This window comes from Scleropages formosus, chromosome 8, assembly GCF_900964775.1.
Source record: "Scleropages formosus chromosome 8, fSclFor1.1, whole genome shotgun sequence".
Taxonomy (NCBI): domain Eukaryota; kingdom Metazoa; phylum Chordata; class Actinopteri; order Osteoglossiformes; family Osteoglossidae; genus Scleropages; species Scleropages formosus.
The window spans coordinates 11,901,045-11,927,955 of record NC_041813.1 but is presented as its reverse complement, the minus strand read 5'-3'; the positions used below and the strand labels follow the sequence as shown (position 1 = coordinate 11,927,955).

The 26,911-nt window shown below is 44.0% G+C and overlaps 1 protein-coding gene across 3 annotated transcripts; it reads left to right on the top strand.

The window, feature by feature from the left end:
• The first annotated feature begins 8,243 nt into the window (after nucleotides 1–8,243).
• Nucleotides 8,244–15,862, top strand: LOC108918140 (BTB/POZ domain-containing protein 6-B-like). Of its 3 annotated transcripts, none has more exons than XM_018725175.2 (5): nucleotides 8,244–8,582; nucleotides 10,247–10,550; nucleotides 11,194–11,284; nucleotides 11,379–11,497; nucleotides 14,475–15,862. In XM_018725175.2, exons 2-5 carry the CDS (start codon nucleotides 10,324–10,326, stop codon nucleotides 15,505–15,507), a joined length of 1,470 nt encoding a protein of 489 aa, XP_018580691.2. In that variant the 5' UTR covers nucleotides 8,244–8,582; nucleotides 10,247–10,323; the 3' UTR covers nucleotides 15,508–15,862. The 3 variants fall into 3 exon arrangements, with proteins under 3 accessions (XP_018580691.2, XP_029110112.1, XP_029110111.1); XM_029254279.1 differs by lacking the exon at nucleotides 8,244–8,582 and adding an exon at nucleotides 8,606–8,622; XM_029254278.1 differs by lacking the exon at nucleotides 8,244–8,582 and adding an exon at nucleotides 9,873–10,033.
• The last annotated feature ends 11,049 nt before the right edge of the window (nucleotides 15,863–26,911 follow it).

Genomic DNA, 26,911 nt, shown 5'->3' with positions numbered 1-26,911 from the left:
GTAAGTTGTGAAGTTCTTACAGACATTAGTTAAAATGTTTACTTGCGTTTAAGTTTGACCTCTGTATGTAAACTCTGTTTATTCAGCCGTAACTCCACGTTGACAATACTCAGGAAGAACATTTACTACTGTCCTTGTGAAACGTGTGTGAGTTCGCGCTGTGTAAGTCAAGTGTGCTATCGGCAAATGGGTTAACTGGTTATTATAACGATTGTTGTAATTAGACTAAGTTTCCTTTACTGTTTCTGTTTATTATAGTTTCACTCGCATTTTCACTTGTCGTTTGGAGACAATAAAGGACGAAAGGAGCAAGACGCTCATATCCTGGCTTGTGAGAATCGAGTTTGGCTTGCTGTTAAACTGCGTTAACGTACTGGATGTGCATAACAGGCAGGGAGAACAGTACAAATTTAAAGTACCTTACTAGACCCATTGACGGACCATTACCTTGGTGTGGTAGTGGGGCTTGTGTGTCTCTGCAAACCCGAATTTAACTTACAAACTCCTGACCTCATCACTCTACCTCTTACTCTCATCATCAAATCTAACTCATTGGCAACTAAGAAGAGTATGTCACAACTTCCTGGGCAAATATCCCAGGGGACCATAAGGGATGGTAATCAGTTAATCATACACATGCTAAAAACACCTGCACCTAATTAAAGCACTCTTTAGTAAAAGCAGACCTCCATGCAGTGATTGTAGAATCTTGAGACATCTTGCCTTTCCTTGTGCTTTGCACCACAACCCTTGTTTTTGACCTCCTGATGGTGGCCTTTGATTTTTGAACCATACCCATGACTCTAACTATGATTGTTCACATTGAAACCATGACCATACCCCTTTGGACTCTGACCCTGGCTAGCAAACCATGACTTTTTGGATCACGCCCTGAACTTGGTTAAGCTCTTTGGACCACAGACCCACACCAACCTCCTGATTATCTTTCTCCCAAGTCTCATCTCAGCTCTTTTTCTGTTCCTTGGCACCTATCGATCCAGCTTTGTAAAAGATCACCATGCTTGCATTCCAAGAAATAACTTATGGGAAACATGAAAGAAGATTCTGCATCAATTCAATTTATTTTTATAGAGCACTCTTCTCACACAGTGACACAGAGTGCTTTAACACAGGCATAAGGCAAGAAAAACAAATACATCAGAACAAAGAACATGCATCACAAATGAGCATATCTAATTATGCCTTTTGGTCTGTTTAACGCTCCCTCATTTTTCCAAACTTTTGTTAATGATGTGCTTTGAGGTACGTTTAACCAGTTCATCTTGGTGTATCGCAATGATATACTTCATTTTTTTTTACTCACTTATGAGGTACATGTTTCACATGTCAGAGAAGTTTTAAAATGGTTATTGGATCACTAACTCTTCATCAAGGGTGAAAATTCCACAAGGACACAATGGAATTAATATGGTTTGTATTGGGCCCACAGGGTGTTGTGATGAAATCAAAGAAAGTTGAAGCAGTAACTTCTTGGGCCCAACCTAAATCAGTGAAACAGCTGCAGAGATTCTTGGGTTTTCCTGATTTTGTAGCATTTCTGTGCCCTTGATGGACCTGCTTAAGGGAACATCCTGGCATCTTCGAGCAGGGATGTTTACAAGCTTTGGAGAATCTCAAGCAATACTTTTCGACTGCCGCAATTCTAAGCCATCCTGACTCCACCTGACTGTAGTAGAAGTAAATGCTTTAGAGGTTGATGTAGGCATCTGGTCCTGTCCCAGAGACAAGGAAACCCCTGAAAGTGTTTTGTTGTGCATTCTTTTCCCGCAAAATGTCACCTGCAGAAAGGAATTATGATGTGGGGAACTGGGAGTTGCTAGCAATGAACTGGGGTTGGAGGAATGGAGGAATTGGTCAGCAGGAAACAGTGGAATCCTTATTCCAAGTCTTCTGTCTTTATAGCATCCCTGAAGACATTATGTCTAATAGAGGTCCCCAGCTCACATCAAGGGTATGCAATGGATTCTGTTCATGGTTAGAAGTCAACCTTACCTCTGGATACTGTCCCTAATCCAATGGAAAGGTGGGAAGACTGAACCCGGAGTTGGGGTTGGTTTCTTTGCTGCTATTGTGCCCAAAACCAACATGATTGGAACTGGTACCTCTCCTGGGATGAATATGTTCAAAATTTACAGACCCACTCCTCCACTAACCTGACTGCTTTCCAGCGTGTTCTGGGGTACCAGCCACCTCTCTTCCCCTGGACCACTGAATCCAGTGATGTACTGGCAGTAGACAAGGATTTCTTTCCATGACATCCTGGACCCAGCCTTCATCACAGAATTCCACAGGATGCATTCCATTGGGGGGGGGACTGTCCAGCTCATTGGACCCTGAACCTATGCTAATTGCCTGAGTGTCTTTCTCCCAAGTCCATTCTCAGATCTTTTTATGTTCCCTTTCAAACAGCTTCAGTTCCATGGTACCCACTGACAACTTCATAAAGATCTTTACGCTTGCATTCCAAGAAACAACTCATGGGTAACATGATGAAGCTGTGTCAATTTTTAATGTGTCACATTTAAAAGTTATGGAACAGGAGTGAATGGACGTGAGTCCATAAAAGGTTCAAACATACTTCTGCATTCACAAGTTGAGGCACTGTCTCTTTCTGAGATGAAGATTTGAAAGTTTGTTTTATAATGAAATGATTGTTAAAAAATAAGGTTTTAAAACTGTGTGCATGCATCTTGCCAAATGTAACAACTATAGACAGAACTTTAATGCCAAAAATATTGCATAAAGCAACAGCAGCACGTAGTAAATAAACTGTACTGACAAAAAATAGTGATGAATGGCAGAAAATATTTCATAGCCTAGTAACTGAGTCACTAAGCACAGTAACTGAAAGCAGCATATGGAAATCAAGAGCACTATACAAAAACTGCATGCAATATGAAGTAATCAAAAGCACAGGAGAATCCATATGTATTGCAGAACATTTCCGAACCGCTTGTCCCTTACGGGGTCACGGGGAACCGGAGCCTGCCCGGCAACACAGGGCGTAAGGCCGGAGGGGGAAGGGGACACACCCAGGACGGGACGCCAGTCCGCCGCAAGGCACCCCAAGCGGGACTTGAACCCCAGACCCACCGGAGAGCAGGACTGCGGTCCAACCCACTGCGCCACCGCACCCCCCCCCTATTGCAGAACAAGTGATGTATTAATCTGCATTCGTTGATACTTCACCAATGATCCAGAATGATCCATCTTCCACTTTTATCAACACAGGCATCTCCACTGTCACTTCAGTTGGGTCCTATTTTTTCATCATCCTCTTTCGCCTTCAAATGCTTTTCAAAGCATTATTGTCTTTGCGAGGGAATCTAATCTTATATCCAAAGTATAACCTCAGTTTAATAATTTGTGTCTCTGTTAAGATTTCAGGCTTGTTTTGATCTGAGATCCATCTGTTTTGCCTTCTGTCCATGGTGTCCTTAAGTGTTCTCGAGCACCACAGTTCAAAAGGAATCTTTTTCCTATCCTGCTTTAATTTCAGGTTTTAACTGTCAAAATCCATGAGAACAATACTCAGGAAGAACATAAAGGGCACAACCCCAGGTCCACTCAGCCACATCAACACACCTGAATTCAATGAACACCAGATCCCTAGCATTATAAAAAGAGTGAAAGACAAACATCTAGTTGCAGATCCTTGATAATCTCTCTATTGCTTTTTCCTGTGACTCCATAGTAATTCTTGTTCCACGGTTCCTCACTGGTTTTCAAAGTCCTACTCATACCATGTTTCTGTTCTGGTCCTGTCTGCATCCATCCTCCATGCTCTTGTCCCAGTCCTGTATTCCCAGTCCTCTTTAAGTCACTGTGACATTCACTGTGCGTCACTTCATTTCCTGCTTTGCACTTGCATATGCAATTTGCATTTGAGTTCCTCTTTATGCCCAAATAAAGGAAAGTTAAAATTACATGTCTGTGTCACCACCAGACGTGACATAAACATTCATCTATTGTAACAATTGAAATCTTGTGGTAACGCAAGTACATTTGAGAATGTTTAGATTCTTCTCTGTTATCTGCCAGATGCTAGTCTTGGACTTTCCTTTTGACCTTGTTGGTAATACTTCACCAACAAGGTAAAAAAGGTGCCAATTACTTCTTACTTCTTTACTTGAGAAGGATTCTGTTTTTCCATGTTCTGTTGTAACTGTGGCCTGATATCCAGTGGACAAATTCTTCACTAGAATAGATGTTTCACCTTTGAGCACAACCCATATTTTAGTGTGATTGCTATAATGTAAAGCTGCACTGTATTATATAGTCCATATGTTGAGCTTCTTCTGGTATTCTCTGGCTTTTTCCATTGTGCACCAACAACAATGCCTGTTATCTTTTTCTGACTCATACTGTAAATCAAGGAATTTTCTTTGCCTTCTCTTTCTCCTTCTGCAGTCTACCATGCACTGTTAGGGTGTATCCAGCTCAGTCTGTGTGGAGTTTGCTTGTTCTCCTTGGTGTCTGCCAGGTGCTCCTGTTTCTTCCTGCAGTCCAAAGACACGTGTTTGAGGTTAATTGGTGACTCTAAGGTGCCTGTAGTGTCTGAATGTGCATGTGTGGCTATCCTGAAATGGACTGTCATCCTTACTTTTATTCATTTAGCTGATGCTTTTCTACAAAGTGACTTACATTGTTAAGGTATTTACGATTCTTCACCCATTCATACAGCTGGGTAATTTTACTGGAGCAATTCAGAGTAAGTACCTTGCTCAGGGACACCATATTTGGCAGTGGGAATCAAATCTGCAGCCTTTGGGTTCCAAGGCTGTATGTAGTTCTAACCACTACAGTACCAGTTACCATCCTGTCTAGGGTTTACTGCTTATAACCTAGCACCCAATGATTTTGGAATAGACTACAAAGGGGGTTGAAATTATAGATAGGCTTATGGAAGGGCTAAGGAACTTGTCAGAATAGAGATTTCAGAAGATCATTTATGCATTTAAGCATTATGGAGAAGCTGTATTATGAAGGGGATTCAGGCTTGGGGCTGCCACTGTGATGACCTGAAGTGGGATGTAGTTGAGCTGTGTGTGAATGTTTGTATACTTCCTGTGCTTTTCACAATTTCATAGAAACTGCAAACATACAAGAGGCACCAATACCCAAGGGAGTTTAATAATACCTTTGAGCTAACACAACAAATGTACATTAAACTCTCCAGGGTTAAAAGTAATAGTAAAAATTCAAATTTATTTTTATGTTGAATACCGTAGTTTATCTGCATGTTTACACCCCTAACCAAATATATTTTGTTTTTTCTTACAAGATATTTCCTCCATTTACAAGCACTGGATTTGCATTTTGTGTGCCTTTCAATAGCTGAGTACACACACACACACAGTCTGAAACCGCTTGTCCTGAGCAGGGCCGCGGCAAGCCGGAGCCTAACCCAGCAACACAGGGTGCAAGACCAGAGGAGGAGAGGACACACTCAAGACATGACACCAGTCCATCGCAGGGCACCCCAAGCAGGACTTAAACCCCAGACCCACCAGAGAGCAGGACCCAGCCAAGCCCACTGCTCCACCGCTCCCCTGGTAGCTGAGTACTGTGAGACATTTACATTTATTCATTTAGCAGAAATTTTTCTCCAGTGCAATTTACAATGACTATTACCTAGTATTAAATTGACATGCACATTTATGCAAGGTGACTCAAAGCGATAGATACGCTGCACTAAACTCCCTGGTGTCATTTACAAACCTATATAGTACAGCAGTGCAGCACACACAGGACAATTTAGTCACCCATTTTGTCTGAAACACATCTTTAGAATGTAGGAGGAATCAAGAGCACCTGGAGGAAGACATACAAACATTGCACAAACTGAACAGGGATCAAATCTACATAGAATTACAGAGTCTAGGTGCTGTGACATCATGTTAAGTTTGGCAAGTAGCAGTTCATTTGCATTGTTTTCAGGAATTTCTTTTGACACTACTGATCTGTTTTGTTAAGTTTGTTTTTTCATTAAAGATTGAATTAATACATAAATCCTGATATTGTATCAATCTAAGTTTTGTTTGTGAGCATTTGTTAAATATATGATACTAATAGTTAAGAAAGCTAAATGTACATAGTCATGCAGTATTATAGAGTAAATAATGATGGGAAACTGCCTTTTTTGTTCCGTTAACTAATGTTAAAATCTTGTCCATTTTAATGGAATTTAGTGATAGTTTAGCAAAAATTGGTGTCAGTTTTTGGGGCTCAGGAACATTTTTAACAGCAATTACATCTTGAAGTTGTGATAGATATTAAAGGAAAGAATCACATTTACATATACATTTATTCATTTAACAGATGCTTTTCTCCAAAGCAATGTATATCATAGAAAATACAACGCATGCATTACATTAGCAAAAAGAGAGACTTCGATGCAGACACGTGATTCTAAACTACAGATAGTAAGTTACTTTCCACCATATGAACCAATTTACATTACACAAGTAGCTGAGGAATAGTTTATCCGAATATTGACAATTCGTAATCACATTCTTAACAATATCTTTAAACATTTACATTACACAAGTAGCTGCATGAAGGTTTATCTCTTGTTCAGCAGTTATGATCTCAAAGTTATAGACCCTTGAACATTTACACATTACATGTACTTAAGAGATCATGGGAAAAATGAGTCCGGAAGAGGCGAGTTTTAAGACCCTTTTTAAATTTTTATTTATTTATTTTTATTTAGTGACCCCGTAAGGGACAAGCGGTTCTGAAAATGTGTGTGTGTGTGTGTGTATTTTTATAAAGTGCTCTTCTCACGCAGTGACACAGAGTGCTTTAACACAGGCATACAGCAAGAAAAATTGATACAAACAAAGAAGACAGTCAACTAATGGCTACCATAATGAAGAACTTATTATAGAGCTATAAGTATACCTACTGGCCACCGAGGAAAGGAACAAAAACTCCCAACTGAAGGTTGAGGGAGAAAAAAACCTCTGGGGGTCCACGGGCCAGTGGTTGCCCACCCCTCCTGGGCATTCTAAAAAGTAACAATTTGTAAGCCAGTGTGTAAGAAGTAATTATAATGTTGGTAAATGGCATCCTGGATCCCCAGCTCGGAATGGAACATCTTGATCGTCATGGCAGAAGGACATCATCCTCTGTCAGCACAGGATTCGTCTGTTACCACTGGCTGGTCTCCTCAGGTCTTATGTAGCAAGGTAGTGCTCAATGAGAAGACAGAGTTAGTAATTTGTTACTTAAGTAAATTTAAAATGCATTTTTATAAAGGTGATAAAAAACAACCAAGGCAGGTCGAATTACATTACGAGGTGGAATGCCTAAGTGAACATGTAAGTCTTTAGTTGGGATTTGAAAACAGAAACAGACGGGGCATTTCTGACAGTAACTGGTAGACTATTCCACAGTTTAGGTGCTCTATAACTAAAGGCGCGACCTCCTACTGAGGTCTTATTGATCACAGGTACTTTAAGGTAACCTGCATCTAATGAACGGAGATATCGTCCTGAGATATAAAAATGAATGATCTCACAAAGCTAAGCCGGAGCAATGCCATGTATTGCCTTATAGGTCAAAAGCAGGACTTTATAATCAACTCTATAAGCGACCAGGAGCCAATGCAAGGATTTAAGTACCGGTGTTATATGGTCGTACTTCCTAGTTCTAATAACAATTCTTACAGCAACATTTTGTACCAACTGTAGCCTGGATACAGTCTGGTATGGACAACCCGACAATAAAGCATTACAGTAATCCAGCCTGCTGGAAACAAAAGCATGAACCAGTTTCTCAGAATCCCGTCTACAAAGGAATCGCCGCATTTTAGCTATGCTTCTTAACTGAAGGAAGCATGACTTAAATGTAGACAGAGGTTCAGCAATTCTGAGCGAGAGGGGCATGTCATTCCACCACATTGGAGCCAGAACCAAGAACCTTCGTGCTTTTGCTTTTGGACCTTTTGTGCATGGGACCACCAAGTGGGCAGAGGTGGAAGAGCGTAGCAGTCTGGTTAGGATGTAGCAGATGATCAGGTCTTCCAGATATCTGGGAGCAGTTCCACGTATGCTTTGGTAGGCCATAAACAGAGTCTTGCATTTTATCCGAGCAGCTATCGGAAGCCAATGCAGAGAGACGAGAAGGGGAGATACGTGGGAATGCTTTGGCAAGTCAAACACAACTCATGCAGCAGCATCCTGTATCAACTCTAGAGATTTGATGGCAGTAGCTGGAAGACCAGACATGAAAGAATTGCAGTAGTCCAGGCAGGATATCACCATGCCCTGGACAGTAAGTTGCACAGAGTCTACAATTACCTTCACAAGGCAGGGGAAGACTGTACAATGACTAAGTACTTATCAGTGAACGTTAAACCGCTTACAGCAGTCCTCATTAGGGTCACCGTTTTTCAGCACTAGCGCCCTCTCTTGGCTAGCAGGGAAGCGGCCTGCTGACGGGTCACCGTAAGCCCAACCCCCTCTCCGGTATATCTCCAAATTGAACATGGACTCTGCCACGGAAGAGCCTAGAACAAAGCAAACTTTTCGCTAATAACACAGCCACGTCATAAGGTAACAGTTCGCATGATGTTTCGGTCTCATGAGTTGGCAGGTATTTGCTTGAAATCTCATCGAACGGGAGTATTGTTGGAGACGTTCCGGTGTGGTGCGGCAGCTCCGGAACAAGAACGGCTTCTCTTCTGACTGTGTGATAGTACCATTCCGTACGTCGGTCGGTCTTTGTGATTATTATCAAAACCTGGCTTTATCAGTGACTATTTACGAAGGACTAAATGATTGATGGCAACATACATTGCTCGTGACACAGACGATGATATAGCAACGACATAACACTTCGCTCCTGTCAGACTCAGAGCATTTTATTCCTGGCATGTAGGTGTAGCTAAATCAGACATATACTAGTCCTGTTCTTTCATATAAGTGCAGAATGTGTGCCACGAACCAAGATCTATCTTCATGATAGAAGTGAGAAGTGCGTGGTGATGTGGCAATTCATTATTCAGCGAATATTCACGAAAAAGCTTTCTCTGGGTTTACGGGCGTTTCGGTGCTACTTTTTTTCGTGGTCTGACTACGGATCTGGTGCATTTGTGATCTTTATGGTGTATTTGAGCAGTTAACTTTTTTTGTGTATTAGAGGCCAAAGAAGCCGCGATGGAAGTGCGCTAAACTAATAGTAAACACTGAGGCAGTAGTCCCACTGGCGTCGACGTCACAGGACGGCCGCTTGCACTGAAGAGGACCCTATGCCTGTAAACGTCATAGATATCGGGGATCTCATTGGTGGACAATGAATAGGGCGGTCGCTAGGATTACAACACAAATGAACAGGACGGGCGAAGTTGTGGACTTTATACAGCCTTCGCCTTTAAGTTTAAGCGGGACAGTAAATTAGTAGTTTCTGTCTCCGGTAGAATATTGGCAGATTCCTGACAACCGACGGTGTTTATTGCTGCAGAGACACTTCCAAACGGCAGGGGCGACAGGATTTTTTGGTGGCACACAGGGGGGGAACAAGAACCAGTCGGGGAGGCGCTGTGCGGACGGGGGTTGCGGAACGTTAGCTAAACTACGTAATACGGAATTTCTTGGGAGCTTTGAAGCCGTTATACTGATACTCGCGAGGGTCGTTGGCAATCGTGAATCGAGCTGAGTAGTATTGTATTGCTGTTATCTGGAGTTCACATATGCATATTATTGCCGCAAAGAACGACAACACCCCAGTCCACACATTTCAAAATATATAATTCAATCTGTTCATACCATGAGAGACGTGGTGATGGTCGACTCGTGTCTCTCCTCTTTGAAAAACGTGTTACTGTAATTCCGCATCATCAGGCAACGACTGACAGCGCTTTTTTCCAATGACGTTGAGCATTATCAGATTGATAGTACTCTAGCCCAATGGCGTTGGGGGGGCACCAGGGGCCAATCATATTTCGTGCCACCCCCTTTAGACACGCCCCTGCGAAGCGGCCCTGTGCACAACGAAAGATGCGATGGTGAGTATGGAAGCCCAAAGGAAAATGCTCAGCTGGTAATGACCGCCGTGCGTTGTGTGTCGCCGGATAGAGAACGCGTTCAGTGCGAACGGACGCGATGAGAAGGGTCGGGCGCCTTGTGAGTTAAAACTGTTGTTTGGACGTGTAACTCCTCTCTCTTGCTCCACAGACGGCCCACAGCCGCCTAACCAGTCTTTTTGCTTCTGTCGCCAGAGACCCTGAGGATCGCGGTGCGCCGCGGCGGGCCGCCAGGATGCTGTGAGGTCGTCGCCAGGTGCCGGAAGGAGAACATGGCTGCGGAACTGTGCCCTAGTAGCACGAGCACCAGCCTCCCGCGCGGCAACGGTGTCATCGCGAACGCTGTGAGTGTGAGCAAGAAGAGCGTGCCACAAGTGACGGAGACAGTGGCGGCGGCGGCGGCAGCAGCTGCCGCGAGCGCCACCACCCAGCATAACCTGAACAACAACAACGTCGAGCCGTGCAGCTGGCAGTCGTCGCACCCGACGCTGCGGGAGAGGTGGGTTCGCTTTGCAAGGCAGTCATGCTATTCTGATGTGCCCAGCAGACGCAGTAACGGTTCATATAGCAGGTACACCACATTCTCATAAGGGTACTTAAACAGGAACTGTGACCAATCAACCCCGGCGTTACAGTAAGCAAGGTACTTTCCATGAACTGGTACAGTACAAGTTACAAAAACTTTATCAATGGGTAAATTGCAGAAGGTAGTTAGAAAGTCACTTTGGACAAAAGTTTCAAATGAGTCAGTCAGTAGTAGAACTTATGAATCTGCCTTTTCATGCAATGTTATCTTAACTGAGAGTTGTGATTGATTGAGACTGGGTCAGTATGATAGCAAGTATGAAGTATGGTTTTGTTACGGGAGAAGCATGTCTTCCTACTTTGCAGAGTGAAAAACTGGAGCCAGTAACTAAAATACCTGTAGTGAAAGTAAAATAACCCTGTATCTGGGGAAAATACCATTGCAGCAGTTTTTATTTATGGGACCCTGACTGCAGTTAAAGTGAATTGCCACACAGATTACCCTGCTGTAAAAATGGGTAGATCATACTAATGTTTCCTGTTTAACTTTGTGGGGCACTCTATATTTTTTTCAGCTAAATAAGGGGCTAATAATAATGTAATGCCCGTGTTTGTAGGAATGCCTTAATGTTCAACAACGAGCTCATGGCTGATGTTCACTTCATTGTGGGTGCCCCTGGAGAAGCACAGAGAGTGCCGGCCCACAAGGTAAGCGTACAGTTGCTTTGCCCCAAGCACTAGTTGACCGCCCATGCCCAAATCTCATTTTTTTTCTCTCTCTCCCTCTTCCCTCTCTTTGTAGTATGTTTTGGCAGTGGGCAGTTCTGTATTTGGTGCCATGTTTTATGGTGATCTCGCTGAGGGGGAGTCTGAAATTCATATTCCAGATGTGGAGCCTGCTGCTTTCCTGATTCTTTTGAAGTAAGTCCTTGTGCTTCAGCATGTTTCCTGTCCACAACAGTTGTTCACTCATAATTGATGACAAATTACAAAACTGTAAAAGCTCATGCACTGCTGCAGCACAAAATTATAAACCATGTTTGAGGAAGTGAAACGTGAAAAGTTTTATCATTTGTAGTGCTTAATAATATGAAAAGTTACTGTAAAATGTGTGATCTCAAGTCTTAACATAATGTACCATTTTCTGTTGGCTCTCAGCAGCCCCTTGTGAATCCGAAAATTTCTGAATAATTTTTTGACCCTCTAGGGTCTTTACTTTTTTCTGCCTCTTGGCATCACTTCCTGAAGCTTTAGGAGCACTATGTTTTGGACCCATGACTAAAGTTCAAAGTTTCTTGCACAAAGTTCACTTCAGATTGCTGCAAGAAACGCGAGATGAAACGGACACTTTGATTACTGCGAAACAAACACATGACTGATGCTGGCTGCTGAGACAAAGATACGCAGTGTCCATGAACAGATAAAGTGCAGTAAAGAATTGTGGGATCTACATGAACTTTTAAAAATATCTTTTGCATATTTAAAGAATTTGTGTATAATACAGTATTACATGTTATTTTATTGATAATACCCTATGCTTTTATGATTTACTGAATGTGCACATCGTCTGCAGTTTTTCGCATGAGGCAACAAAGTTCAAATACACACACACACACACACACACACACACACACACACACACACACACACACACATTTTCAGAACCGCTTGTCCCAGACGGGGTCACGGGGAACCGGAGCCTACCCGGCAACACAGGGCGTAAGGCCGGAGGGGGAGGGGACACACCCAGGACGGGACGCCAGTCCGCCGCAAGGCACCCCAAGCGGGATTCGAACCCCAGACCCGCTGGAGAGCAGGACTGTGGTCCAACCCACTGTGCCACCACAACCCCTCACAAAAGTTCAAATATCTTTTTGTAATTTTCTATTATAAATTAACATATTAAATAATTTAATATTATATTAAAATAATATATATTTCTTGTACTGTATAACGTGTTATACACGTAAAAATATAATAATAATGCACATATTATAAGCATTTACAAATTGCTGAATGTTTCTTTATATTTTCTAGCCTGCAAGCATCTTCTGCGAGGTGGCAAAGTCCCAAAAAAATTCCTATTTAATTACCGAGGACCAATTCGCAAATACGAAACTCGTGAATTTGAAGGGCCAACTGTACATGTTATTCGTAGGTTTCCTTCAGGGTCAGTTTCCTAGACTTGGATCAGTAACCTTGTAACAAACATTATACTTATGGTAGTTAAAGTGATAACTATTGATTAAAGTTAAATTTCTTGTAAGTTTTAATATTTTAATAATTCATACAAAATTGTGAAGTCTCAATGTGCATATACTGCAGCTGAAAAATTTAACATAATGAATTGGGCTAAAATAAGGTAGTTAACCGTAAATTCGACACTGTAGAATCAAATTTAGTTGTTTCTGAAATAATGAGAACAGCATCACAGCTGTTAAAATTAAAGAAATTCAAATTAAGTTCAAATATGAATACTTCTAAATTTATTATAGATTTTATGTTATCTATTTTACCACAAAAGTGTTTGAGCACACGAACACCACATTCATATCTCCTTGTTGAACATTCATTTCAAAACCATGGGCATTAATATGGAGCCCCCCCTTTGCTGCTGCAATAGCCTCCACTCTTCTAGGATGGCTTTTCACTAGATTTTTGAACAGGGATGTGGGGATTTGCTCCCATTCAGACACAAGAGCCTTAGTGAGATCAGGCACAGATGTTGACTGATGTGGTCTGGTTTGCAGTTGGAATTCTAGTTCATCCCAAAAGTGTTCCATGGGGTTCAGGTCTGGATTCTGAGCAGGTCAGTCAAGTGGTTCCACACCAGACTCAGAAACCATTTCTTCATCGACCTCACTTTTTGCACACAGGCATTGTTGTGCTGAAACAGAAAAGGGATCTATTATATCTATACTGTTGCCATATAGCTAGATTCTCTACAGTGTCACTGTATGCTGTGTCATTAGGGACCCTAGCCCAAACCATTAAAAAACACCCCAGACATTATTCTTCCCCTACAAAACATTACATTTGGTGCTATGAAGGCAGGCATGTTGCGTTCTCATGGCATCTGCCAAACCCATATTTGTCTGTCGGGCTGCTAAATGGTGAGGTGTGATTCGTCATTCTACGAATGAATTTCCACTTCTCCAGAGTCCAATGGCAGCATGTTTTTACATCACTCCAGCTCACAGTGGCAATGTGCGTGCTGATCTTATGCTGGTGTGCAGCTGCTCGTCCATAGAAACCCTGTTCGTGAAGCTCATGACAAAGTTGTTATGCTGACATTGCTTTCAGAGGTAGTTTGGAGCTCAGTAGGTAGTGTTGCTACAAAGGGCAGGCTGTTTTTTACATGCAGCGTGCTTCAGCACTCAGTTGTCCCATTCTGTGAGCTTGTGTAGCCTACTGCTTCATGGCTGAGCTGTTGTTAGTCCTAGACATTTTCCCTTCACAGTCACATTTACATTTATATTTTAGCAGATGCTTTTCTCCAAAGCAACTTCCGGTGTACTATATGTAGTATTATCAGCCCACACACCTTATTCTGTAAGGTGACTCTCACTACTTACAATGGGTCACTCATCCATACATCAGCAGAGCATACTCTCACTTTATAAATCCAGTGACCCAGTCATGGGTGTAGCTGAAATAGACAAGCCCATTACTTGGAACAGGTTTCCACATGCTTTTTGGCCATGTAGTGTACATATAGGGCACACATGAAAATTTAAAAAATGTGTTAAATACCATAAAATCTGTCATATAAAATAGTTGTGTCATGATGGTTCAAGCAGTGACCTTGCACTTGGAGGATCCATATTTGAAATACCACCTCCTGCTGTAAGTTGCCTTGTGTCTTGGGTGTGCTAACTGTGCACTGGATTTTTCTCAGGTACCTGTACAGTGATGAGATTGAACTGGAGGCTGATACCGTGCTGGCCACACTGTATGCTGCCAAGAAGTACATCGTACCAGCACTAGCAAAGGCCTGTGTCAACTTCCTGGAGACGAGCCTGGAGGCAAAGAATGCCTGCGTGCTGTTGTCCCAGAGCCGGCTCTTTGAGGAGCCTGAGCTGACACAGCGCTGCTGGGAGGTGATCGATGCACAGGCTGAACTAGCACTTCGCTCAGAGGGCTTCTGTGAGATTGACCGACCCACCCTGGAAATAATCTTGACACGAGAGACACTCAACACAAAGGAAGCTGTGGTCTTTGAGGCCGTGCTCAACTGGGCTATGGCTGAATGCAAGAGACAAGGACTGGCTGCCACAGCACACAACAAGCGCAGTGTGCTGGGCACAGCACTGTACTTGGTGCGTGTGCCCACCATGAGCCTGCAGGAGTTTGCTGATGGGGCGGCCCAGTCGGATGTTCTGACCCTGGAGGAGACGCACAACATCTTCCTTTGGTACACGGCAAGTGTGAAGCCCAAGCTGGATTTTCCACTGGCACGCCGCAAGGGGCTGGTGCCACAGCGCTGCCACCGATTCCAGTCGTCAGCGTATCGCAGCAACCAGTGGCGCTACCGGGGACGCTGTGACAGCATTCAGTTTGCTGTGGATAAGCGCATTTTCATTGCCGGCCTGGGTCTGTATGGATCAAGTGGAGGGAAGGCTGAGTACAGCGTCAAAATCGAACTGAAGAGGCAGGGTGTGATCCTAGCCCAGAACCTGACCAAATTTGTGTCGGACGGGTCAAGCAGCACCTTCTCGGTGTGGTTTGAGCACCCGGTGCAGGTGGAGCAGGATGCCTTCTACACGGTCAGTGCCATCTTGGATGGGAGTGAATTGAGCTACTTTGGACAGGAAGGCATGACAGAAGTGCAGTGCGGCAAGGTGACGTTTCAGTTCCAATGCTCCTCAGACAGTACCAATGGGACCGGCGTACAGGGAGGACAAATCCCCGAGCTGGTATTCTATGTTTAACCTGAGGTGTGCATTTCTGTTCCACCACTGGAGCAGAGGAATGTGCACAACCTTCAAAACCAGCTTCTGTTGTCCTTAGGATGCAAGCAGTGGGACCTTCTATGACACTATGTGCTTGTCATTTGTTTGATGGATGTCATTCTTTGACAAACATTAATCAGCTGTTTTTATTTAGAGAATTGATTACATTTTCAGTGCTCCAGCATGCAGTTCTGTTTCTACAGCTGTAATGTCCCATGTGTGGAGCCCATTTTACTGAACACTGATTTGTTTGTCGATCAATAAAATGATTGGAGCACAATTTACAAACCTGTAGACCATGAAAGTGCAAAATGTGGTCTGACCTCCCAGAAGTTCTTTTTTACTTCTTTTTTTCTAAGAGGCATGGCAATTATAATGGATTCAGTGTGTCATTTCTTAAATTTCATGATTTTTCACTCTTACCCTGTTTTTACAGTACTTTTACTGTACCTGTGTGAAACAGTTTCAGATCATCCAGACATTTTTCACAATTAGCCTTCATCTGTGACAGTGTAGGAAGGGGAAAAAGGTTTTAATTTTCAGAAAACTTTAAATGGGCAGCACGGTGGCACACTGAGTAACACTGCTGTCTCTGTATGGTACAAGAAAAGGGGAGTTCGATCCCTGCTCAGTTTGTGTGGAGTTTGCATATTCTCCCTGTGCTAGGCTGTATTTCCTCCTGGTGCTTCAGCTTCCTCCCACATTCCAAAGCCATGCTATTCAACTGGACTGGTAACTCTGTCACCCGTAATGTGAGAGTGACAAAATTATTTCACTGATGTATGAATAAGTTACTCATTGTAAGTAGTGTATACAGCAATGTAAGTCACCTTAGGTGATCCTGGCACCAGCAGCAGTGAGAGGCCAAGAATAAAACAGAGCAAATGTATTCTAAAATGTATTTTATAAATACAGAAAGTAAAAAAGTTAAACATGACTGACTGAAATTGTTTGTACCTCTATTCCAAATGTAATTCAAAAAGAAAAAAACTTGGATGTAAAATGGTGAGGAAGCTTTTCATGTACAGATCCACAGTTGCTAGATACCTCTGGGGTCCAAGTGCCACTGGCTGCCCACCTTTTCTGGGCATTCTAGAATAAAGAGATTGGAATTGTAACAATATTAAATCAGTTACAGGGGGCGTGGTGGCGCAGTGGGTTGGGCCGGGTCCAGCTCTCTGGTGGGTCTTTGGTTTGAGTCCCGCTTGGGGTGCCTTTTGTGACGGACTGGTGTCCCGTCCTGGGTGTTACCCCTCCCCCTCCAGCCTTTTGCCCTGTGTTGCCGGGTTAGGCTCCGGCTCCCCATGACCCCGTATGGGACAAGCAGTTTCAGATGATGTGTGTGTGTGTATTAAATCATTTACTAAAGCAGCTTTACTAGCTTGTGAGCAGATATTTAACAGACAGCATTTCAGACTACTAGTGGTAATTATTTAATATATTTTAGGTTACTGGTGAGAGCTCGCTTGTGGCTAAACCCTGTGAAATGCCACGGTCTTACAAGACTCTACTTTTGGCTATAATTACCCTTTTCATTTATAGGCGTACACTGGACAAGGCATAAGAACCCCATCACATAATAACTGACTACTAGTACCAGAACAAGTAATAGTCCCATCAACACAAAAAGAAGCTAAAGGAGATGGCCCACATTTGAGTCAATCCTGAAATTTTCAGGCCAAGTTCTGGAACAGTGTGAAAGAACCATTCCAGTTGGGGTGTATACATTATGTCTTGGAAAAAGCCAGACCTTTCCCAGAAATCATCCCAGTTGTCAGTGAAGGATGTATAATTAGAGTGGCACCACATCTCCAACCACCATTCTGCTGTAGACTATGTCACCCATAAACAGTCTAAGTAAAGAAACAGACACTATTAGATTAAAATATTTCCGGGCTTTATTACACACACAAATAAAGTGGGTCTTTAATACTTCAGACTGTTGGTAATATCATTTACATTGATTCACTTAGCAGATGTTTTTTATCAAAGAGATGTACAGCTCAGAGAAATATATTGAGTGCATTACATCAACAGAAGTAGAGATTTGGATGCAGATGTGTAATTCTAGCATTAGAGTGGACACCTCATTATTGACCACAGAACTCACAAGAGCCTCAATATCAAACACATGCATGTGAGAAACACTTAATTTTTACACTTTTATTTCCAAGCCCCTGAACCTTAACATTTTGACATCTCCAACAATAAATACACTGCTATTCTTATTAATATTATTTCCAAGCTCAGCAGGCAAATTGCTAAGAGCCAAACATTCATTTTGAGTTGAGACAGTAGAACCAAAATCAGGACCCCGTGACTATGTTAACTTACCTTTATTCGACTTTCTCCTCATGGTAACCCAGTCACTATGACAGTCGTCCGGGGTAACAGGCATCTCAACTGTACTGTTGTTTGAAAGGGTTCAATACCACAGAGTCATTGGGACACACCAAGTTCAACCAGCTCTCCATCTCTATAAAAGAAATCAAATTCTTTATGCAGACATGAATCGCAGACTTTCTGCACCAAGTCATTATTTGCTACGCGTTCTGAGCATATGAAATTATCAACAGTATCAGCAGGTACAACTAAGAAATACATATTACATGACACGCAACACATAAGTGTGGCTTCCGGTGATACGTTCGAAAGGAACATACATCAAATAAGGATTCCATCATATCTTAGACGCTGTTTTGGCTGATGGTGCTTGGCTTGCGGCTATAGTTCAGTGGACACTGTACTTTTTGATGCTCTGCCTCACTCTTCAACATCCATAACAGACATTTGAAGCATCTCTGTGATGTGTTTTGTTCATTTCACAAGTCTTGAGGGACTTGAGGAATGTTTTCAGAGTCTTGCAAGATGCAAGGCATGTTGGTTTTTACTTTGCTTTTAACTGTATTATCGGAGTCTTTATTATACTATTTAGTTAGCTCAACTGAAATATTTTGTGATTGTCAGGGACCAGCACTGTAACTATAAGAGGTACCTATTAGTGGCTCTATGGACTGATTATGAGGAAACAGTTCATGGCATCGAGAAAAGTATAGAGAATCGTTTAGGTTTTGGTGTTTTTGACCAGAGTTCAAACCCCTGTGTGAGGCACCCAGCCTGACTCCAGTAGTGTATTGAGTTACTCCATTCCACTTGATTTTACCGGACTCATGGCCCACTGGCACCAGGGATACAAAACTACTGCACTGGAATGTGTAGAGTACTGGATAGGCAGTAAACATAGCATTTGCTACTTGCTTTGGATTCCACAGCCATTGCTTCTGTAGCGTTTACCTTCAAGGTCTAGCACATGTGAATGCGAAATTAGATCAAATCTGACTTCCTTCCCACAGGCTACATGTTCAAGTTCTGTGTGAAGCAACAGGAAGTGAACTGCTGACCTCAAGAGATACTGCTGCACCCATTTGCCAACGGTGACAACAACAGGTTCACCTGGCCATTTGTTGCAGTACCAGTTTGCTCTCCTTAAACTTCATATGGATGGGATTATTGTTACTGTGAAGACAGGCCAGATAATCCAACACAATCACTGCAGACTACAGCTTTCAAAATAGCAGTGGTGAGCCGTCAGGGCCAGCAAGGCCTTCTCTGCTGGCCTAAACACGATCAGAATCACTGACTTATGTTTTAATATATTTTTTCCATGAATGTGTATTAAATTATTCCCAATAGTCTGTTCTCTTCATTTCATAGTTTTCTCTTGGTTGCGCTGCTTCCAGTAGTGTATGTTTATGTTAGAGCTTTTATCCAATCATATTTCAGCCATCATGTGGTGCCAGGGTCAAAGAAATCTGCCTTGAGGCCTTCAGAATCAACAGTGCAGGTGCCTGTAGCTTACAATAAATGGCAATGAAACTGTTTCTTTAACAGATTTTGAGTTGGTGACACCGGGGCCATCTAGCAGGCGTACAATAACGTCGGCATTTTCACGTCCTTTGATTGAATGGTCAGAGAGCGTACTAGTCAGAGCTAGCAAACTACATCTGTAGCGAACTGCACAAGCTAAAATATATTCCTATAGATTTAATAGCTGATTTTTCAACCCACAATGGCTGACAGAGGAGAAGAAATTGATTTGGTCGCAGATATACTTACAAAGCCATTTTCAAGATGGACTTTTCAAGAAAAGCTGGACATCGTGAGGAAAGGTCGGCCAACCCCAAGGCTAGCAAGCCTGTCCCAGCCGGGGAAAGGGTTTCCGCCACTTTCAATTCAGTAACGACGAGCAGTAGCCTTGCAGTGAAAGGAGACTTGTTGAACTGTGTTAATTGAGTTGCTTGCTTTAGTAATGGCATTCATTCTTGCTGCATGAGATACCTGTCTGTGATGCAATGCCGTTATACTGCGTTTCTGTGTAATATTGATGGTTTCTATAGCCGTGGTGTCATAATGATGGTATTAAGAGGTAGATTAAGGACACCACTGAAGGCCTAGGTGTGAAATGCATGGCCTGCCACTGCAAAATAGTATAAAAATAGAACCATAATAAATGCCTCTAGTGTAAGGCTTTATTTGGCCCTGGCTCCAAATATTAAATTCAGATCGGAAAGCAGCTGAGATCAGTGACAGCAGGACAGATAGCTTCTCAGAGCAGGCAGTTCTCCTTCAGCTGCACCTGGGAATTGAGGAAGAGCCTATTTTTAGGCTTTGGACACTAGTGCTGAAGTAAATAATGACACTCCACCACCTTTCACACTCGGTTTGAAACAAGTTTTTGTTTACTGTTAAATTTAGAAAATAATTCACTGCAACTCATAACCACTGCTTTAATAGATGTTTTGGATAACTTTCTTGTAAAGATATTTTCTATGCAGTCATTGTTCAATATTACATATTAATCCCAAAATTTTTTCACTTCTGGCTGCTACTTTGTCCAAATGATTAATGCACACAGTGTGTGTGTGATTAATGCATTGAATTGTTGTTACACAATCACTGCACTAACTCTGCCAAGGATGGTCCCAAGCCCGGTCCCAAGTCCGGCTGCAAAAGGAAGAGGGTTGGGTGTGGGGCTAGCAACCCCACCCCGTAAAAATTTTATTGCTTCAGAAACCAACACTGCAAAAACTCAGTTTTATGAACCCATAAAAGCTTCATCTTATGAACAAAAAAATGACCCGGGAGCGCATGAAGCAAAACAGTCAAACCCGGCAGGGAGCTGATTTGCCGATGAACCTTCTCTCCCTCAAGGCCATAACAAAGACTGGATTATGGAATGTGAGAATACTGTATGAAGTAGGCAGAGCAGCACAGGTTGCTAGGGAAATGGTCAGGTACAGACTAGAGATACTGGGATTAAGTGAAGTGAGGTGGACCACGTCTGGAGAGATCACTCTAGGATCAGGTCACATATTGCTGTATTCTGAACCACCAGATGAAAATGACTATCACAGAAACAGAGTGGAACTGATGATGACGCAGAAAACAAGCAGAAGCTTGATAAAATGGGAGCCAGTCAGCTAGAAAACCCTGAAGGCCAGGTTCCACCCCATGTTCTGTTCTGTGACACTTGTCCAGTGATACACACCAACAAATTCCGCAGACAATGATTTTAAGATGGACTTTTATGAGCAGCTACACAGTGTACTGGACAAGGGGGACATCACCATTGTCCTTGGTGACTTCAACAGCAAAATGGCAAGTGATAACACTGGTAGAGAACTCATCATGGGAACTGAAGGCCTTAGAACCATGAACATAAATGGCGGGCTTCTTGCAGATTTCTGCAGAATTAATGACTTAGTGACTGGGGGAACAGTGTTCACCCACCACAAGATACACAAAGTGACATGGATGTCTCCTGATGCAAGAACAGGGAACCAGATTGAGTATTTGACAATATCCCAGAAATGGAGAAGTGTTCTTGATGTCAGAGCATGTAGAGGGGCTGATGCGGGATCTGACCATGCCTTAGTGATTGGCAAGCTGCGAGTCAAAATCCAAGATCCACAAAAGACTAGACCACAGAGGCATCCCCAATTCGACATCTCCAAACTGAAGACACCAACACAGCAAAGGGAGTTCACCCTGGCTCTGTCAAACAAATTCCAGGCCATTGCAGACTTGGAAGATGGCTCCTTTGAGAAGAAGTGGGAATGTATCAAATGCACATTTACAGCAACTGCTGAAGAGATGCTTGGGTACAGGAAGAGGGAGTTCAAGAACTGGTTTTCTGAGGAAACAGTCAGGAAGATAAAGGAACAAAAGTCCATTAAGCAGCGTTTTTGCCATGCCAGAACCAGAGCACAAAAGCAACAATTACAGAAAGTATAACATGAAGCACAAGGAAGTTAAGAAGAGTGCACGACCTAACAAGAGAGAGCGGTCAACAGACTCGCAGCTGATGCTGAAGTAGCAGCAGAGAAAAACGACTTGAAAACACTGTACAAAATTACATGGCAGCTTTCAGGAAGAAAGATCAAGACCTGTGAAAGGAAAAGATTGAATCATTCTGGCAAAACCATTGGACCAGCGTAATAGGTGGAGGGAGAACTTTGACAGCCTGCTTAACAGCACATCAAGGGAAGAACCACATCTGATAGAAGAGGAAGAAGACCCAAGTGTGAACCTTGACCCCATCTCAAAGGAAGAAATTATAAAAGCCATTAAGATGATCAAGAATGGGAAAGCACTCCTCGGATGCACTGAAAGCAGACCTTGGAATCACAGCGAAGATCATGGTTGACCTATTGCAAGAGGCTTGGGAGAGAGAAGAAATACTGCAGGAGTGGAAGACAGGCTACATCATTAAGATTCTGAAGAAAGGAGACCTCATTGATTGCCAGAACTGGAGAGGGATCCAGCTTCTATCTCTCCTGAGCAAAGTCTTCACCAGAGTAATCCTAGAAAGGATCAAAATAATTGTGGATGCCAAGATGAGAGAAAAGCAGGCAGGATTCAGAGCCAGTAAATCCTGTGCAGACTCTCCGCATCATCATTGAACAGTCTGTTGCCATTGTATTTTAGCCTCATCAACTTCAAGAAAGCATTCGACATGGTGGACAGAACAGTGATCTGGAGAGTCCTCAGATATTATGGCATCCTCAGAAGATCATCAGTGTGATTCAGAGCCTATATGAAGAAATCAGCTGCAGAGTCATCCACAAATCTTAACCATCTGCACCCTTCACAGTCAACATCAGAGTCAAGCAAGGCTGCCTCCTGTCTCCCATTATTTTCCTTCTGATTATTGACTGGGTGATGAAGACAGCGCTATACAAACCAAGGGGTATGCGGTGGACCCTTACCGAGAAGCTGGAAGATCTGGATTTTGCAGACCATATTGGCCTGCTGTCACACAGTTTTCAACACATGCAGGAGAAGGCGGTGAGGCTCAGAAATGTTGCAAGGACTCCAGGGTTAGAGATCAGTACAACAAAGACCAAGACCCTGCTCATAAACTCCACACAGGAAGCAGGAAGCTCTCATCACCACTGATGGACAGACCATCAAGGACATTGATCACTTCACCTACCTTAGCAGTGTTAGGGTTTTCTTCAAAGCAACTTCCAGTGGATACTATATAGTATTATCAGCCCACACACCTTATTCACCATGGTGATTTAGACTGCTAGATACACTACTTAGAATGGGTCACTCATCCATACATCAGTGGAACACACTCTCTGTCACACACTATGGGTGAACCTGAACAGCATGTCTTCGGACTGTGGAAGGAAACCCACACAGACACAGGGAGTACATGCAAACTCCACACAGACTGAGCAGGGATCAAACTCACATCCTCTCGCACCACTCAGGTGCTGCAAGACAGCAGCACTACTTGCTGTGCTACCATGCTGCTCCAAGCTGTGATAATGATACGGCTGTCCTTTTCATCTCTCATAACACACCATAGTTAGTATAGTAAAATAAACATGTGTACCAAGGTTGCTCTGTCCTTATCATATTGCTAAAGTACACTGTGACTGCTCTGTATGTGTTAATACGTATTAATAAATAATATGAATAAACTTAATTATGAAAAATACCATCTGCATTTATATTACTTAATATTTGCTGTCATGCATTTCTCAGGTTGAACAGTTGTACATTTTTTTGACCGAATAGCCTACTGTTACAATAAAAATGATAGTGAATATGAAACTAGACTTAACACCAAAAAGTTGCAGCACAATCCCCTACCATTAAATCATTAACCAAAATTCTAACGTCTTGTGTTTAATAAGGTCTTTAACTTTATATGGTTTAAAAATATATGAATTGCTTCCAGTAAAGCAATTCCACCAACTCAGTTTTTTAAATAACAGAACGTAAAATTACAAAAAGGAGATAATGTGCAGGAACGAATACCTCAGTGCAATCCAGGATAACAACAATGCAGCCCGTTCTCATCATTCTACTGCTATTAGATCATGACGGTGTTTCAATGTCTGGACAGCAAGGAAGATGAACACGGCCTTTGGACTCACCTACATGCTGCTCAGTTTAAGAACAACACTTTGACTCAGAGCATGTTGTTATGGCTCTGGACTGAGTCATTGAGTTCCTACTACAGTTTGCTACTACTGAAAGCTCAACAAATGCTGCTAAAGTGGACTGGTTAATCTATGTAGCCCATAACGGATAGATGATCAAAAGATTTCAACTTAAAAAAAAAAAAAAAAAAAAAAAAAAAGTGTCAGTAAAAACGGACATACTTGAGTTCATGAAATTTTCTTCCCAAATTGAGGGTTGGCCTCTAGATGAACTACAGGTCAGTACCGAGGACTTTGCAACAGAGAAGCACTTTCCTGAGGAATCCTTTGACAAATGTGTCACTGCCACAGAAAGTTTCATCCCTACGTCAGTACCTAGTCTCTGGAACATGCTTGTAAGAGACGAGGCAGGAGATGCAGTCGCCCGTAGCTGTGGGCTTTTATTTGCTAGACAGCGGAGAAGGACGGAGATGGGAAAGGGGGAGCAGGGAACAGGTAGGGAAGGGTTTCGTGCAGGCTGGGAGAGTAGGGTCGATCAGGACGAGGGCTTCGTGTCAGGGATCGGGTCGGCAGTCATCTCGGTCTGGTTCTCCTCTTTGGTGTCTTCCCCTACTGCCGGGCACCGGGGAAGAAATCAGCCCCAGCTGTGGCTGCTTTAAGCCCGTCTCCGCCCCCTCCCCGGGCGGGCTCGGCATGCTACACCCCTCCGCCACCAGTGACAGGTCCCCAGGGCTGGGGTCGTGGGGTCCTCCCCGCTGTGGACGGACCGAACCCCCACCCCTCCCCACCGCGAAAGGAAGTCGGGGACTACCTGCTCCCGTCCGGGCCGATGCACTATCCAGAAGAGGAACGGTTGAAGGGCCAGGTACCAACGAGTGAGGCGGGGGTTCGACTCTCGCATCGTGTGCAACCACTGCAAGGGTGCATGGTTGGTGCACAGCTCGAATTCCCGTCCCAGGAGATAATATCGGAGGGAGAGGACGGCCCACTTGATTGCCAGGCACTCTTTTCGATGGTGCTGTATTTACACTCTGGAGCCGTCAGCTTGCGGTTGAGGTACAACAGGGGCCGCCACTCCCCGTTTACCTCCTGGGAGAGGACCGCCCCCAAACCCCGATAGGAAGTGTCAGTCTGCAGGAGAAAGGGAAGAGAAAAGTCAGGGCAGGCAAGGACGGGACCCCCACACAACGTTTCTTTGATCCTCTGGAAAGCATGCTGGCACTGCTCCGTTCACTGGACCGGCTCTGGGGCCCCTTGGCAGGTGAGGTCAGTCAGGGGTGCGGCCAAGGTGGAGAAGCCGGGAATGAACTAGCGATAATACTTTGCAACCCCCAGGAAAGACCTCACCTGTTGTTTTGTCTTGGGGACCGGACAAGCCGCTATGGCGGCTGTTTTTTTGTTAATTTGGGGCTGAATTTGCCCGTTCCCCAAGAGGAACCCCAGATACCGTACACCTCTCCCTTTCCAGTCGCACACTTCGCCGGGTTTGCAGTGAGGCCCGCCTCCCTCAGGGCCTGGAGAACCGCTCTCAAGTGAACCAGGTGCCGCGACCAGTCTGGGCTGTAAATGATGACATCATCAAGGTAGGCCGCAGCGTACCCAGCGTGGGGTGCGAGGACCCTGTCCATGAGGCGTTGGAAAGTGGCTGGGGCCCCATACAAACCAAACGGGAGTGTAACGAACTGGTGTAAACCAAAAGGGGTCGAGAAAGCCGAGATCTCCTTAGACTCTGGAGATAAGAGAATCTGCCAGTAGCCTTTGGTGAGATCAAGTGTCAAATAGAAGCGACCAGAACCCAGCCGGTCCAACAACTCATCCACCCGGGGCATGGGGTATGCATCAAACTTAGTGACAGCGTTGACTCGCCTGTAATCAACGCAAAACTGAGTGGGCTGCTCCAATCGCTGTGGGATTCCTCAATGATGCCCAACTGCAGCATTTTGTCCAGTTCGTCCTGCATGAACTTTTGTTTGCAGACAGGGACACAACACGGCCGGCTACACACCGGGCCCCTTTCAAGGGGCTGAATGAGTGTCGGCTGACCCGGCAGAGGGGAGAACACATCGGCAAATTCCAGCTGTACCTGGGCCACCTCCTGTTGTTGGACCTCGGTAAGGCCTGGGCCTATTGGAACAGGAAGAGGGGTTTGGCCCGGATCGGGCAGCTCCGGGCCCAATTCATCCCGTACCGGGACTGTGGTGGCCAAGGAGGCAACAGGGGCCTCCTGCCAATGCTTCAGGAGATTAAGATGGTATATTTGCCGCGCGCCGCCTCGGTCGGAGCGGAGGACCTTGTAGTCGACCTCCCCAATGCGCCGTGTGACCACAAAGGGTCTTTGCCACTTGGCGAGCAATTTAGACTGTGAGGTGGGAAGCAACACGAGTATCTTTTCACCCGGGGTGAAGTGACATAACTGCATCCCCGTTGTATGCACGCACCTACCTCTCCTGGGCCTGCTGGAGGTGCACACGTGACAGGCGTCCGAGAGCATTTAAACGCTCTCTTAGGTCAAGGACATGCTGCAGTTCATTTTTGCTGAGACTGGAACCCTCCTCCCATGCCTCCCTTACAATGTCCAAGACCCCTCGGGGACGCCGGCCATACAATAGCTCACAGGGAGAACACCCTGTGGAAGTCTGTGGCACCTCCCGCACCGCAAACAAGAGGGGGTCCAACAGTTGGTCCCAGTGTCTGGGGTCGTCAGCCACGAACTTGGCTATCATGTTTTTTAAAGTGCTGTTAAACCGTTCCACCAGCCCATCTGTCTCGGGGTGAAACACACTGGTGCGAACAGGCTGAATCCCCAGCAGTTCATACAAATTCCTGAGGGTGCGTGACATGAATATGGTGCCTTGATGAGTGAAGATTACCTTCGGAACACCCACCCTCGTGAAAATTTTAAATAAAGCCTCCGCCACCGTGTG

Bases quoted from the DNA above. Each gene is read 5' to 3' on its own strand.
- LOC108918140 (XM_018725175.2), top strand. From the start codon at position 10,324: ATGGCTGCGGAACTGTGCCCTAGTAGCACGAGCACCAGCCTCCCGCGC. The intron at 10,551-11,193 runs GTGGGTTCGCTT...CCGTGTTTGTAG, and splicing joins CACCCGACGCTGCGGGAGAG to GAATGCCTTAATGTTCAACA. The intron at 11,498-14,474 runs GTAAGTCCTTGT...GATTTTTCTCAG, and splicing joins GCTTTCCTGATTCTTTTGAA to GTACCTGTACAGTGATGAGA.